Source organism: Watersipora subatra, chromosome 3, assembly GCF_963576615.1.
Source record: "Watersipora subatra chromosome 3, tzWatSuba1.1, whole genome shotgun sequence".
NCBI lineage: Eukaryota > Metazoa > Bryozoa > Gymnolaemata > Cheilostomatida > Watersiporidae > Watersipora > Watersipora subatra.
This window is the reverse complement of record NC_088710.1, coordinates 20,172,095-20,188,986: the sequence shown is the minus strand read 5'-3', so window position 1 is coordinate 20,188,986 and position 16,892 is coordinate 20,172,095. Positions and strand designations below refer to the sequence as shown.

Sequence of the window (16,892 nt, the reverse complement as noted above, 5' to 3'; positions counted from 1 at the left end):
TAATAGTTAATTCATTTTCAGCTTTGCGCCATAGCCGGATATCTGTCTGTACATTTGCAATTGTATTTATACACATGCTTATTCAGGTATATGTTAACTAGAAATGAAAGGTCTATATGAATATGCAATATATGATCATATCTCCAAGTAGAAGTACATGTGGATCTGTGAAAGATGCTTGCCTTAATTGCTGTTTCCATGACACGGACTTGAAGGTGTGCGTTTGTTGAGTTCTGTGATGTTTCACTGAACATTCTCATGTTGCGGGTTGATGCGGGTTTTTATATCTTTGTTAAAAGATATAAAAATTTTTACTCCAAAGCTCATAGTGGCGCATTTGGGACTGCCTAAATCGAAATAAGAACGACTCAAGTGTAGACAAGGTTAAAATGGAATGCCTTGCACGACGTTTTCTCACGCATCATTCGCAAGTGCCGTTTCTATTTTTGCAAGTATGAAACATTCGGTAAAAAATTACGAGTAGCAAAACTTGCTTGCGTTGAGAATTTTTATTGCTTCCATCTTGCAGGATTAACCGCGTCATGGAGACATAGCGGTAGTATGAAGAAGTTTTTGGGCATTACGAGCATACCAGTTAACATGCTGCATTTTCGTTGTGACTGTCTCAAAGTCATTGCAGCATTGCTTGAGTGGCTCAGTTGTTATACTGTCTCTTGGTTTGGTGGAGGATTGAATTCAGTCCTATAGAAATGCTGTTCTCAGGAGGCGTTATCCTTCATAGAAGCGCTGGCGGGTGTATTTTACCTTGTTATTAGATGATATGTAAGCAGAAATCCATAACTTGAGAGCTACACAGAGTTATGAGCTAATTTATGAATGCAATACATTCTTTATTGCCCTTGACAGTTGACAGCCCTTGACAGTTAACAGCCCTTGACAGTCGCTTTTATGGTTGCAACTAATTGATATTTTGTAGTTGTTCACATTTTCCCATTTATTAGTGATCGGTGGTTGTGATTTCGGTTTAATTTCAAATTTCAATAAATTATATTAAGTTCTGACAAATGTTTGTAGCCAAAATTTCAATGCATGGTATTCAATGCAAACCACATATTGTTTATAAACTCAATTAAGATCTTGGGGTGTTACAGATTTAAATCATTAACTGACAGATCGTAGGACCCATTCTTCAATAACTGATCATAAAAGATAAGCCTTCTTAAAATCTTCATATTTTTGCGTAGCTTTGTGGTGGTGATAGCACTATTGTAGAAGGTTACTTTAGTACCCTAAACATAAAATGTGTAAAAATGAGCACTATGACTCAACAAGGCGTGGAGCTAGCATAGAATGAGTATTAAAATTTAATACTTTATCGTTTGTCTGGTCTATGAAGGATTTGTGGTTAATGAAATCACCTTCGCCAGTTATTAAGTAAGTAATCTGCAGTCGTGGTTTGTTTTTAATGTCGAGTTGTCACCTTCATTCACTCTGTAGGTTTCATTTCTAAATGAAGATACTAATAGGCTATATTGGGTACTGAGACATCAGCATTTTACTTATACCTAAATGTAGTTTATTGTTCTGCTGGTTTTTTATGCACTACTTTTAGAATATATAATTATTTTATCGCAATATTTTTTGTTATTAAACTTTTTCATGAAGGTTGACAATATGCCAGAGTTAGGTTGCTATAGATCAGTCACCTTTATCTGTCTCTAAAGTCTCCACAACAGTCTAAATATAGAACAAGAGCCATTATTTATGCATTTACTACTCGCTTGTTTTTTGTATTTTGTCAGCAGACCGACAGCAATGACCTGTCTTTCTTTTTCTTCTTTTTCAAAAATATCACTTTTTGCATGTTTATCAGACATTTTGGTAACCTTTGGCTTCTTGCATTGCAGACATGGCACGAGATGTGCTGGAGAAGTCGCAGCAGTTGCTAACAACTCTGCCTGTGGTGTCGGTGTAGCTTATGAGGCCAGCATTGGAGGTGGGTAGTTAAGGTTATACCACCCGATGCTTTCATATCATTGAGAATGTTTTTCGAAATTATCAAACTCTAGCTTACTGTTCAGTGCATACATGTATATACAAGCTCCCTATGTAATATCATTCACTCACTCTGTGCAGTACTGTCAACTCACTTTATCTGGTACTGTCAACTCACTTTATCTGGTACTATCAACTCACTTCAAATGGCACTGTCAACTCACTTTATATAGTACTATCAACTCACTTCAAATGGTACTATCAACTCACTTTGAGTACTCACTGGTAGTTCTATTAGATTGTCCCTAACAAACACACTGTTTACAATTTCTACTTGTCTTTCAGGAATCAAAATGTTGGACGGAGACGTAACAGATTCCGTTGAGGCGATGTCGCTGAGCCTCAGAAGAGATCACATCGACATCTACAGCGCCTCGTGGGGTCCGGACGATGATGGTAAAACAGTCGATGGTCCCGCGACCCTCGCGAGAAAGGCCTTTCGAGACGGCGTGCTCTGGGTGAGTCAAGAATGCGGTTCAGGTTCTCTTCCAGAGAGCTCACCTCGTGACAGGGATTACGTGTTTGTCACAATTTCCATTTCCATAACATTTCCATAATTCGTTTTCATATTATTTCCATTTCCATAACATTTCCATAATCTATTTCCATATTATTTCCATTTCCATAACATTTCCATAATTCATTTCCATATGATTTCCATTTCCATAACATTTCCATAATTTATTTCCATATTATTTCCATTTCCATAACATTTCCATAATTTATTTCCATATTATTTCCATTTCCATAACATTTCCATAATTCATTTCCATAGTTTTTTCCATTTCTATAACATTTCCATATTATTTCCATTTCCATAACATTTCCATAATTTATTTCCATATTATTTCCATTTCCATAATATTTCCATAATTCCTTTCCATATTATTTCCATTTCCATAATTCATTTCCATATTTTTTCCATTTCCATAACATTTCCATAATTCATTTCCATATTTTTTCTATTTCCATAACATTTCCATATTTCTAAAATGAAATTTCCATATCCATTTCCATAGAAATTATGGAAATATTTATGTTTATGGAAATGGAAAAGTAAACATTTCCATAATATGTTTAGCGATCCCTGGTGTGTACGTATGTGTGCGCGCTTGCGTGTCAAATGAGCGTGTGTGGGTGTGTGCAATCGTCAACTCTTCCCGAATATGTGATTAATTTATATATAATATGAATATGATATTTGCTTGCTAATATACTTTATTTAGGGTCCAGGCAACATCAAAACTGTATGCTACCATTGCCTATAACTAAGCCAGAGATGATTTGAGATGTTTTGAGAGTTTCTTTCAGACTCCCTTAATAGTTTCTGTAATACCACAGATGTTAGCTGGGTTTGTGTGTTACCATTGTCCGTACATGTAGCCAAGTCCAGAGACAATTTGAGTTAATTTCTTCCAGACCACTTTAATAGTTTCTGTAATACCACGGATGTTAGCTGGGTTTGTGTGTTACCATTGTCTATACATGTAGCCGAGCAAGAGACAATTTGAGTTAGTTTCTTCCAGACCCCTTTAATAGTTTCTGTAATACCACTGATGTTAGCTGTTTGTGTATTACCATTGTCTATTCATGTAGCCTAGTCTATACAATATAACTCCCCTCTGTTTATATCTTGGATTACGTGTATGTTACAATTTCCATAATTCAATTCTATATTATTTCCATAAAATTTCCATAATTCATTTCCATAATTTCCATATTATTTCCATTTCCATACCCTTTCCATAATTTATCTCCATATTATTTCCATTTCCATAATATTTCCATAATTCATTTCCATATTATTTCCATTTCCCTAATTCATTTCCATAGTTTTTTCCATTTCCATAACATTTCCATAATTTATTTCCATATTATTTCCATTTCCATAACATTTCCATAATTCATTTCCATATTTTTTCCATTTCCATAACATTTCCATAATTCATTTCCATATTTTTTCCATTTCCATAACATTTCCATATTTCTAAAATAAAATTTCCATATCCATTTCCATAAAGTTATGGAAATATTTATGTTTATGGAAATGGATATGGAAAAGTAAACATTTCCATAATATGTTTAGCGATCCCTGCCTCGTGATAGCTGGCAGAAGAAATGTAATTTCCTCTCAAGTCATTACGAGACAGTGACCTAAGCAATGATGACATCTGACAAGCAAGTCCGTCACCTGACCAAGCATGCCTGGATGGCTGGGTCATAGGTTGAAAGTCTGGTGACCTGAGACTACCGATATGTAATTGATATTGAGTCCACTGGTCCGGCCTGCCCTCAGCTTAATTCTAACGGCCGTATTATGATTCATTGTTTCATGTAGTCAGTGGTATAGTCGTATTGTATGTTGAAGAAGCACTCACTTTCTCAGTTCATTGGGATTATCTGGTTATAAATATATCATGGTGAGAGTTATTTGCTTAATTCTAGTTAATCTATGAATGATGTAGCTGCACGTGTAGAGTTCTCATGAGTAATAATCTTGCTTAAAACACTAGACCAGACGCATTGTTAATATTGGTTAGTGTCTCTATCTAGCTCAGACACACATACACACTACATCTGAAAATTGAATTTTTTCAAATATGTATAATAACATCATATATTAAAAGATTAATTATATATAAATATTATAAGATAACATTAATATAATATTTATGTATAATTTATATTGTAAGATTATAGTATGATTATAATATAATCTTATAAATATTTTAATGTAAGATTATATTAAAATATAATTTTATATTAAAATAACAATATAGTATCATATATTACAATATATGGTATATATTTTAATTTAATCTTATATTAAAATATATATCAGATATTATAGTATCATATATTATTTAAATGCTATATTATAGCATTTAAATTACCTTTTTCATATTAGATTCTCTTTTTCTTCTCTGTTCTTATGCTGAATTATGAAATTAAATGCAACATTTATTACTTTTTTGCTTCATAATAGAAGTGCTTTGAAATATTGTTGATGTACTAGCCGTAATTCTTAAATTAGCAATGCTTGGTTTTTAGGGAAGAAATGGAAAGGGCTCAATATTTGTATGGGCCTCAGGCAACGGAGGGAGTCACCATGACAACTGCAACTGCGATGGCTATACTAACAGCATTTACACGCTCTCTGTTAGCAGCGCGACAGAGAAAGGCGATGTACCATGGTAAGTTGAGCCGAGTTGGTATTTGACCAGACATAGGGTCACTTTCACCAGACATAGGGTCACTTTCACCGGACATAATGTCACTTTCACCTGACATAGGGTCACTTTCACCAGACATAGGATCACTTTCACCAGACATAAGGTCACTTTCACTGGGCATGGGGTCACTTTCACCAGACATAGGGTCACTTTCACCAGACATAATGTCACTTTCAATCGCTGTTGTCTTAGCTAAGACATGTTTGGTTTCTGTTCAGCATCATAGACAATAATTTGTTTTTTGTGTTTTTATCGGATCTTTATTGATCTTCTACTTCCCTGTTTTTCATCGCTCTCTCGAGGCAGGCGAGGATAATTTGTTGAGTGAGTCGAAGCCTTGCTGGAACATCAAGTCTAGACTGGCTTCACCCTAGCTGATAATGCTATCATGCCAGCTGGCAGCGGGCAGCCATTCTGTAGATATTTTATAGGAATGACTTTCCTCCACTGCTAAGCTGACGGCATACTACGAGAGTTCCTTTAATTACCTTGCATGATCATGCATGACCGTGCATAGCTGAGGGTTAAATTGCATTTGTAAGATCATGTCTGATGATTCATTCTAGCCATATTCTTTAGAAGGCTTGGAGAGTTTAACCTATTTAGTGCCCTATTTTATGATCATGCAATCTTTATAAACACTAGCAGTCTAGTGTGTCGTGAGAGATAACCGGGTGTAATAACTATATGTACAATTATTCCTAAAGTCATGAGTGGTTGTTAGGTGTGGTTGTTAGGTGTAGTTGTTAGCGCGACGGTCTACCACGCTGAAAGTCTCAAACTCTGGAAGTTTCCCACTCTCACTGTCACCTTGACCGGATGGACACGACCCCTGTTATAGTAAACATTGATCTATAGCATTTAGTCTACAGATTTATCAAGTTTGCTGGGTTGTTATAAAGTAGGTACGGCATGAGAACTAAAAATTTTGCAACAATTTTGCAGTTTGAAGTAACATTGAAATTTCTTTCATCATGTCTTTTTCAATCGTAGATTCAAAAAAATGTTCACCCTGATAGTTTGATTCTCCAGACATATTGCTTCATATAAACTTATGCAGCGCAAACAATCATACATCGACAATCTCATATTTTTATATGTATTTTTATTTAAAAAAATACAATATTTCGTTGTTTATAAACTCTAATAACCTTTAAACTGTTTCAAAGTGGGTCGTAATGCAATGGATGTTTGTATAATGATTATAGCTGATACAACGGGCCTACACCTTTCAGCCCTAAATAACTAAGTATATTAGACTTGGTACCTGTATGATGTTACAAGGTTGTTATATCTCTAATGTGTTGTAAAAATAGACAAGATTCTATGACTGCACCATTATAGAGCATTAGATTTTACTACCGAAATGTTGATGCAGGCTTGCAATGATATAGTCCTTGAAAGGAAAATTTGCACTGATTAGCTAAATGAGTCTGGATGAGTTGAAACAGCGTCGAACACCCTCGAGAATGCACTCTCTTCATAGAGTTTTATAGGAGTTTTATTTTTGGTGTTTCATCGTTACACGGGCAAGCGAAATTGGCTCGTTTCACTGAGCATAGCATTAGAAATGAAATTAGCTCTGAACTGCGTTTAGATCTCCCTGAACTTATGGTATGTGTCTGAAAGGTTGGCCGCTTCATCTGAAAACTGACAAAGGGTGTGCTCCATGTCTTGCTGGTTTATTAAGGCAGCTACATTAAATATCATGTGCCTGTTTTCATTCTGAACCGAGTTTTTGCAACCAAAGCAAACAGTAAAAATGATGAGACGATTTTATTGCTACATAGGATGACCCAAATGTATTGAACAGCAAGTGGAGTTCTATGTCTTTTACACCGCTCATTTAATATTTAATAGTGGTTTTATCATATAAGGGTTTCCAAATGAATGTGGCGGCCAGGAATTTTTTAGGCTGTATGGGCCCCCAAATGTGCCTTATATGAAAGGATTTATAAAATGGAAGAAAAATCTAGCGCGTTGATAGTTCGGAGGTCTAACTTTGAAAGTTCAAATATTTGCCAAAATTTAAGACTAGTGCCTTGGCAGTCCATGTAGTAAGTATGTGCACAATTATTCCTATTTTTATTAGTCTGTAGTGTGCCTCGCTGCAAAGCTGTATATTCAAGTTTGATTCCTGTGTGATGCAATATTTTGGTCCTACCCTCTGACCTCTGAGCATGGCTTCAGACGGACGGACACAGCTCTTATTATAGTAAAAATTAAAATATAAAAAGAGAAATTGAAGCATGTTTCCAGTTGTTGAAAAATTTTTGGTTGGATGGTAGATTTCGGTAGGTAGAAGCATCCGCAGACTGAACGAAAATCATATGGTGTTTGTCAAAATTGGACCATGTCTGTTTCAGGTACTCCGAGTCGTGCTCTTCTACCCTTGTATCGACCTTCAGCAGCGGAGGCAATGATGAGAGACAGATCACAACCACTGACCTGAGGCGTGGCTGTACGAGTCTACACACAGGCACATCTGCCAGCGCCCCGCTAGCCGCTGGTATCGTGGCCCTCACCCTTCAGGCAAAGTAAGCCCAGTATAGCGAGAAGAATGAATGAAGGGTGGTGGTCTGTTATGTAAGAGTAAGAAGGCTCCATCTATTATAACTGCGAGGGAGTGGCGCGTTTGCTAGATTCACACGAGCGTTTACTTTAATCTCATAGGATTATCGGCTGCTCAGTGGTTCTCCTCGCCGCGCTTCGCTTCTGGTGCTCACCACGCAAATATTTTTCTTGGAAGGAAGTAAAGGCGTAACGCCGTTCCACTTATCTCTGTGGATTACATTTTGCTCGTGAATGTAATTTGATAGTATTTAAAATTTCAGCTTGTTATATACGGTAACCAAGATTTATAAAGGAATGCAAAAATGTATCAATTCGAAGTTCCCTCCATCAACAGTGTACCATTGCTTTTACCTTACAGACCCATGTTCACAAAAAACTAATGTTTCAGTATGAAAACTAATCAATCATTCAGAGGCAGCGTTTTGATTCTTGAAATCTGCTGCCTAAGAACATGCCATGCCATAACTGAATGCCATTGATTATATATAATGCTTTATCTTTTCATGGATTACTCTCATATAGCCCCTCTAATAGCCCCTCCGCTGCCATTCTCATCTACATCTTGATGGAAAACAGAATTATTAGTTCTGGCTTGTAAAACCTTCCCATCATGCTCAGTCAGGTCATTAAATAGAGCTTGTGTATCAACTCAACTGCCATCTATTCAGACCATCCACCTGTTCTCGTCTGCAGCAGCCATTGTTGTGACTTGGCAAGTTTGATAACTTTATATTTCATAGCAGAGGCACTAAAGTGATTAATATTATCGCTAAATGTTGTTGGGAGTCCCCAAAGCCTCTGTCTAATTGTACACGCCGTAATATAGATGAGAGTATGATGGAGTTGTAAATGCTTGCCCTTAGCCTGTTTGCAGACCAAGGGGCAAGAGAAATCTAATTGATCTCTGATGGTCATTACGGGCGGCGCTTGTGCCCTGGAATACTGACTGACTCGTCGCTTACATATCAATCGAATCTTATAGCCGTGGCGACTCATCGGGCTAATTGCCCCTCTCATCGCCCTAATAAATGCCGCTGATCCATTGACCAAGAAAAGTTTTTGCTAAGGAAATCATGTCCTGAATCATTTTTTTTACGAGAAATAACTATTTTTTTAGCTGGTTTCAGTTTCTTCCGACAAATACGTGAATACCAAATCAGCTTTAATCAAAATTTAGCAATATTTAGCTTTATCCTTGAAGTCTGTTTTCTCACATAAAACATTTTAAAAAGACTTCGGAATAAGATGTATCAAAAATTGACAATTTTCCTAACAGTTTACTCTACTGTGTTTCTGACGTGTCATGTATAAGTGCATTTTTGATATGATAAATGGGTGTGGTTAGTTTTTGTTGTGGTACCACCGAATCTTTACTTGTTTAGCAGAATGTGGGTGCATTGAATTGGGCTATTAAAACCACGATGCAGTGTATAATTAGCAGATATAACATTTATAACAAAGACTGAAACACGCTAAAAGAAATATCAAGTATGTTGATATTTATATTTAATATGTGTCATATTTAATGCGGTGCATTAAATTGGACCATTAAAACTATGATGCAATACGTAATTAGTAGATGTGCAACTAAGTTATAACAAAGGGATGTTGTTTACATGGCCCACTTAGTGTTAAGCCTGGTCTGTACAAAAAGTATTTTCTGGAGCACTCCTGGAGTCAGCCATCATCTGGCTTGTCTCTGTATGGCTGTTTTGTACTTCAAGAGGCTGTTACATTTGAAAAATGAGGCAGTGCACACCTCTGTTCTTTAGTTTATATGGCAGTTTTGTTCAGCACCGCCAGCCTAAAACAAAATTGCTTTTATCCAGATGTAATATTAAAAATATCAACCAACTCTGCGGTATTACGATAGGAGAACAAGGTGAGGGCATCGAACTACAATGCTTAAAATTTACAATTACAATATTGCTGCCTTCATATCATCACATAACTCACTGAAAATATATTGGTCTTGTAATATTTTTATAGTTATTGACACGATTTCTCGAGCTAGTCTCGTGAAAACGATATATTGTTGGCAATATATTCCAAGAGTTGCAAAAGTACCTATTTTGTTGGAAATATGACGAGTTCAAACAGAGTAGTGAAGCCGGTAAAGCATGGTTATGGAATCGAGATATTTTATTTGTCTTGTAATCCGTTACTCCGTCGTCATCAGATACTCGGAACACAAAGAGAATGGACCACTTTACTTTTCAATTGCCTTTAAAAATTTATATGACCCCCTAGTAGTCACACAATATGAAAAGACGTAGCTTTAAACAATAGAGTGAGCAGTTGATTCTTTGCTCGGCTCCTTAACAGGTTCGTAAGGCACGTTCTTTGATTGCGATCACTTTCTGCAAACAAAGCTCATTTGTTTTATACTATTTGTCTTAGCTTTCCACTCCTAGGGCTTGTAACTCGATTGACTGCACCGGCGAGTCCCTTCCCGTCTGTCCTTTCGCCTCTGCTTGAGATGCTGTCTCTTCCACTCTTAGCGGAAAAGCGTTCTTAGGGCTGTCTCCTTTGGGACCCATCATCCCTTTCATGTATTCGCTGCGTGCAGCTGTCCTGGCATGATGGTTTTCACTGCAGGCTCTTATCGCTAATTCTATTCAATTGGCGAAACATATGGACCCTGCTGATGGGTTATTGATAAGAGAGTAATGAAATGAGGTGGCATCTGTGTCATATGCTGCCTCAGCAATACGCGGCAGCATCCAATGCTGACCTCAACAAACCACCCTTTTGTTCTGTAGTCCATCTCTGACCTGGAGAGACGTGCAGTATATATCGGTGCTCGGAGCAAGTTCAGCCGGTCTCGACGCTGACGATTGGATAAAAAATGGTGCTGGAAGAGAAGTTAGCCATCACTTTGGGTTTGGCATGATGAATGCGAAGAAAATGGTGGAGATAGCGTCTAATTGGACAAATATTCCTGAACAGCATGTGTGCGAAGTTGCTTCACCCGACAAAATGGTGTAAGATTTCTTAGCTATGTTATTGCATGCAAATATTAGTGTCTAAATAAGGGGGAGGCAATTCTTAATTATGAATATATTTGGAAATTGCTGTGTATGAAGCTGAGGGCAGGAACTATTATCTCTCTTCTTTGACCGGAATTGATAAGAGTTTTACTGACCACTTTCTAAGCATATGCAAATACTGTGGCGATATCTTCCATGCTTATCATAACTGCATACCTATAAGGTATTTTTATGACTTGTTATTTCTTTGCCTTCAACAAGATTATTACTCTATCCAAAATGTATTAAATTCACAGACTGATGTACAGGTCGCAAGAGGAATGAATAGTTTACAAGGGCTGGTCACATGACTGATAGCTAAAACAAGTAGTTTACCTGTCAGCCAATTACTGGATATAAAATGGGAGCTGCGCTCATATGACTTTTTCATTGCATTCATGAAAATTCTTTATTCGTATCAATTTAGAAAGTGCTATTTTTAATGAAATATTTATGTTGTTTATAAAATAATTTTTATTCTTTTTATTACTAAGCAAAGATTTTTTGTTTACAATCACATGCCAACCATCCAATATCATTTCTTGCATTTCACTGCATTTCACAGAAATTCGCTGTAGTTGCCTGTTGTATTGAAGGCTGGGTGTTCATAGGTTCCAGAAATGTTACAACTGTCACTTAGCCGTGATTGTTGGGCTGATTTTCAGTGAGTAAATTTTAAAATGATGTTCAAAGAGTGTTTAGTAGCAATAGACTGCTGAACTCTGAATAATATATAAATTATGAAAATATTAAGTAAATTATATTTTAAGCATCATACAACGTAACATAAATCTATTTTAGAGATTTCGCTCAAGCTTTCCGCCGCGCCTTGTGTGCTTTGCAAAGCGTTTGTTAGAAGGCTGATACTAGCGCTAGTGTTTCATAACACTTATCTCGTCTCTCGTCTGCTTCAGTCTGTCAAACAAACCATTGTTTGCGCTTGCTGTCTTTTTTGTAACATTAAGAGTGGCCTTGATGACTTTGTGTAGATTGATAATGCCCAAGGAAACTCGAACTCTGAGGCTAACTACCGCTGGTTGTCAGGGGAGTAACAAGGAGGTTCGGTATTTAGAGCATGTGCAGGCTAAGATTACCTTGTCTAGCTCTTGGCGGGGCGACCTTCAGATATGGCTGACATCACCGTCTGGAACTCGCTCTAGTCTCCTTACTTCGAGGTAGGTGTGACTTTTTCGTTCGTCAATTTGGTGATGCGGTACATATGTTATCAGGAGAGGCTTTTCGCTGATATAGATTGCTGGATAATCTACACATGGTCACAACGCAGAGATAGATGTAATTTTTTTTTCAGCCTGAGTGGTTGTTGCATGGATTAGGAGTGGTTGTTGCATGGATTAGGAGTGGTTGTTGCATGGATTAGGAGTGGTTGTTGCATGGATTAGGAGTGGTTGTTGCATGGATTAGGAGTGGTTGTTGCATGGATTAGGAGTGGTTGTTGCATGGATTAGGAGTGGTTGTTGCATGGATTAGGAGTGGTTGTTGCATGGATTAGGAGTGGTTGTTGCATGGATTAGGAGTGGTTGTTGCATGGATTAGGAGTGGTTGTTGCATGGATTAGAGCACTTACAGAGACTTGCTTGTTAAAGATAAACATGCACAAAATTTTGGTAGACTTTATCTGAAACCATCAGTATCAGTATTTGAATAGCATTTACAATAGTGTTTTTTTATTTTGGAGATGATCGGACTGCCAGGATGTTTCAAGATTGAAATCGTCCGAACTTGATTGCGGTTAAAATGCTCGAATCAAGAGAAAGTGCAATCATGACCTCTATAGTTTTCTACAGAATAGAGACACGTAACCCTGCAACTTGAATACAATATCCGATATCAACGATATAAACTAGCGACGTCATTTCGCACCTATTTTTCTTTGGAGCATTTTAACTGCGATCAAGTTTTGTCGTTTCTAATCTTGAAACATCATGGCAGTCAGATCATCTCAAACATTAAAAATAATCACAAACGATAGAAAAATACTGATACTTTCTGATAAAATCTAACATTTTATGTAAGTCGGTTTTCAATCTTATTATTACAAGCACGAGCTAGATCATACTCTGTACTTGTCAACCTATCAAAACATGGGACAGAGGAGATAACTACGCTATTGATTAGCGTAGTTATTAATGCCAAAACAATCCATTGTTTTAGCATTCCATTGTTTTAGCATCGCTCTGTAACTACAAGATCCTGGTACATTCTTGTTTAATAGTCAGAAAAAGTTAAGCTGATCCAATTAAAGCTGTTTTCACAAAATAACTTTCCATTGTGTTTGCTAACAAAGCTCTACAACTCCTCATTGGTCTACCTGGTTTGTAATCTCAAGTATTCCATTGTCTTTGGACTAATTGTGGCGGATAATCTAAAATCTCTAATTGCAATTCATTTAATTACGTTGTGTAACCTGATATGTTCTCCCTGGATTCGTCAAAGAAATCTTAAATGCTCACTCACAATAGGCGTAATGTGTTTGTCGAAACTAAAAGTTGTATCCTGGAAACACTAGATTTATAAAGATGGCAATAGCCAGTGTAAAAAAGAATGTAATTTACAATAAACTGCTGTTCAAGCTAAATATGTACATTTTTATTAGTCTTATTTAGTAAAGCATCTTGTCTTGAGCAGGATGAGTTTAACTAGAATTTATGTGATTTTAGCCAAAAATTTCACAAAAATATATGTACATTACCAATTTTGCCTTTTATTGGAGGCTATATTTTACCTTTTATTGGAGGTTATATTTTGCCTTTTATTGGAGACTATATTTTGCCTTTTATCATGGGCTTTATTTTTAAAAGTTTCAGATTTTTATTTCCCACCAGTCTAAATTTGCTTGTAAAAAAAGGAATGCCTTTCATGAAGTTTTTTTTCTCTTGTTGCACCAAGAACACCGATATTAAGACATTTGAAGAATGGCTTGGAGTGTAAGGAATACACTAGAGCTGGTACAATGAATGCCACAACTATTAACTAACTACTTATAGCTGCTGTTCAGCCCTCATTTGTAAATCCTTGTAACCCCAATATTATTTCCTATAAGATTACAAAAATATTATAGAAATCCCAATTATATAAAGTTGCAATAACTTTCAGGAAATCTGAATGTCTGATATAGGTTGTAAGTTTTCATGGAAGCTAATTCCGTTACCTCATATAAGTATAAACCCTTTCTATCACGACAACATTAAAAACACACTAACCGCATGGTTTCAGCTCAATGTGTTGTCAATAAATGTACATCGGTTTCAAATGATACGCCTGTTTACTGGCCTTGACATAATATTGCTTTAGGTAGATATTGGTGCATTATTTCTGCTACAAGAAAGTTTTCCTCATTTTGTCGGTTTATTTTTTCTCCATTAACAGCGACAGACTTCTCGGTAGTTTGATGTAATCTATAATAATGCTGTTTGACAGGGTTAATGACAATTCCCGCACAGGTTTTAATGAATGGGGTTTCCTTACAACGCACAATTGGGGTGAGACGAGTCAGGGAGAATGGATTCTTGAGATAGCTAATGGCTACAGGGCAGGTGAGGAAAAATGCATGACTTTATAACAGATGACTTATTTTCCTGATTTGAAGCTAGGAACCATCATGGAAATTAAAAAAAATTTGGTAATTACAAGAACTGGCCAACTTATTTATTAGAATTTTTTTTCTAAGTAAAAAGTTTATTACAAACAGTTTGAAAGAGAGTTTGTCTCTTAGCTACTTGTGTTATCTAATTGGCTTGTTGAAGAGAATTGCAAAACGGCTTCTGATTTTAATGGAACTGAGAACTTTTTACCTGCCAAAATGCGTTGTATGGTGCAGTCAAACCTCTGCATATGACGTTAATCCATTTTTGTCCAGCTTTGTATGATAAATCCTTTGTATGTAGAAACATATATTCCTGTGAAAATGCATAGCAAATTCTTTAATTCGATCCAGTTTTAAAGCCATTTCATAACCATGTCATAAATTCAGCAGATATTTGCACATAACGTTCAAACAATTTAATATATAAAACTAAGTGAGCACTAAGTTAAAGGAGTAAGTATAAAATAATTTTAATTAGTAAAGGAGGTTTTTATCGTTACTTTCCCTTAGAGGCAGGTGAACACAAGTGTAGGTTCAGCCATGAGTAGGTTCAGTGCTAGAGTGATTTGGGGTAACTTACTGTAAGTTAGACTAGGTACTGTTTCAACTAACTTACTCTGTATACTTTTATAATTTTTATTTTATTTTTTATTGTTAACTAGCATGCTGACAGTCCGCTGCGCCATGAGAAATCGTCATGTGTAATAACTACGTGCACAATTATTCTTCGATGGAATAAGGTGTTAGAGTGGTGTAGTGGTAGTAATGTTTGGTTTTGAATCTGAATATCCTGAAAATCTGGGTTCTATTCCTGTGCGGTGCGATCTTTTTTCCTAACGATTCTAGTATGGCTTTGGACAGACGGAAAACGCGGTTCTTATTATAGTAAAGATTTGATCAGGCTCTCCACTTTCACTGATGAGTTCTAACGTGTCAAGAGATTTTGAACGTCATATGTTGGAAATAACATTGCGTGTGGAGCCAAATCATTGCTGGAATTTTACTCTGTTGAAATATTTGTATGTTAAGGTGATAGTAGTTTGGTGTCTGACTGTGTTTAGATCAAAATATTGTTCGCAGGCAAGAGAGCCCGTCTCAACAACTGGTCACTAGTTCTCTATGGAACTGCCACCAACCCTATCCAAGCCCCGCCAACTGCCCCAGTTCCTCTTGAAAAGGTTAGTATCCTCACTGCTCTACCTCATATGTGGTAGGAAGATAGCGTGTCACTCACAGAGAGTCAGATCCGTAACAGGAAAATCTCCAAATTTTCATAAACCAAATTTATATGTATTATTTTTATGGAGGATTTCACTCTGGCTGTCGATGTTTCTAATTTTACTTCACCGAACCGAGACCTGACAATCATGGATTTCTTACTAAATTTTTGTTCAGTAACGTTTATTGATGTTTATTTGGTCTTTAGATCACGTATGTACGTACGCAGAGGATTTCTATTTTGGACAATGTCAAATCACTTGATGGCAGCTACGAGTGGGAATATTTGGATGATTTGACCAAACTAATAAGATTACAGGCCTCTAGCTGCAATTAGCTATGATGTTGCTCTTATTGCTATATTACCATATATCCTCGCATATAGGCTAATTCTAAAACCCAAAATATTTACCAAACTAAGATTTTCAGCTTATATACTATTGTCCAATAGATAATCATCAAATGTTCATTAATCTAAAATTTGTGAAACCTATATAGTTGTAAGGTGTCTGATCATCGTAAAGAAATAGCTATAATAAAAAAAACTACTCGCCAATCCGAAACATTTTGTACTAAGCCTGCAAAAGCCGCTCCATTTCCGCAACCTTTTGCTTAAATAGGTACGTGCGGCGTGTTACGATTTATAGGATCGGGTTATATGTGGGATATACGGTAGGTGATTTGCTTGTATTTGCGTTGTTGATTCATTCTCATGCCATTGTTGTGTTCACTTGTGGACAAGATTCATAACACTCCTAAAGCAAACTCGACAAGCAAGTGATTGTAGTTTGCAGTTCATTCAAAAGAAACTAATAGTTATTCATATCTCCTTTAGGTCTGCTGTGCTATATTTTATTTTACTATGCAGTTACAGGTGTTTCATGAAATAATCACCGTATTATCAGTTAATAGATGAGAGGAACAACAAATAATCACCGTATTATCAGTTAATAAATGAGAGGAACAACAAATAATTTTAAACTTGAATAGGCTAGTTTGATGTTTTCTTTGAAATGGAAGCCACAGAAATGTTTAAATGTTTACAAAATTGAATCACTAAAATAAATAAATTAATAATTAATAAATAAATTAATAAATAAAATCACTGGTCTGAAATAATTATGTTCAATTGCGGTGTGCTTTATTCATATTATTTATTATAAGATATAGGAAAAATAATATCTGGCCTAGAAACTAATATTAAGACATGGCGAGACG

At 36.2% G+C, this 16,892-nt stretch overlaps 1 protein-coding gene across 1 annotated transcript in view; it reads left to right on the top strand.

Moving 5' to 3' along the window:
* Positions 1–16,892, top strand: part of LOC137391708 (furin-like protease kpc-1) — a 34,895-nt gene that overhangs the window by 12,455 nt on the left and 5,548 nt on the right. The window contains exons 7-14 of the mRNA XM_068078239.1: positions 1,869–1,957; positions 2,302–2,474; positions 5,068–5,210; positions 7,616–7,786; positions 10,586–10,807; positions 11,842–12,027; positions 14,291–14,406; positions 15,537–15,634. Coding sequence (XP_067934340.1) covers positions 1,869–1,957; positions 2,302–2,474; positions 5,068–5,210; positions 7,616–7,786; positions 10,586–10,807; positions 11,842–12,027; positions 14,291–14,406; positions 15,537–15,634 — 1,198 coding nt within the window. The remainder of the gene's footprint in view (positions 1–1,868; positions 1,958–2,301; positions 2,475–5,067; positions 5,211–7,615; positions 7,787–10,585; positions 10,808–11,841; positions 12,028–14,290; positions 14,407–15,536; positions 15,635–16,892) is intronic.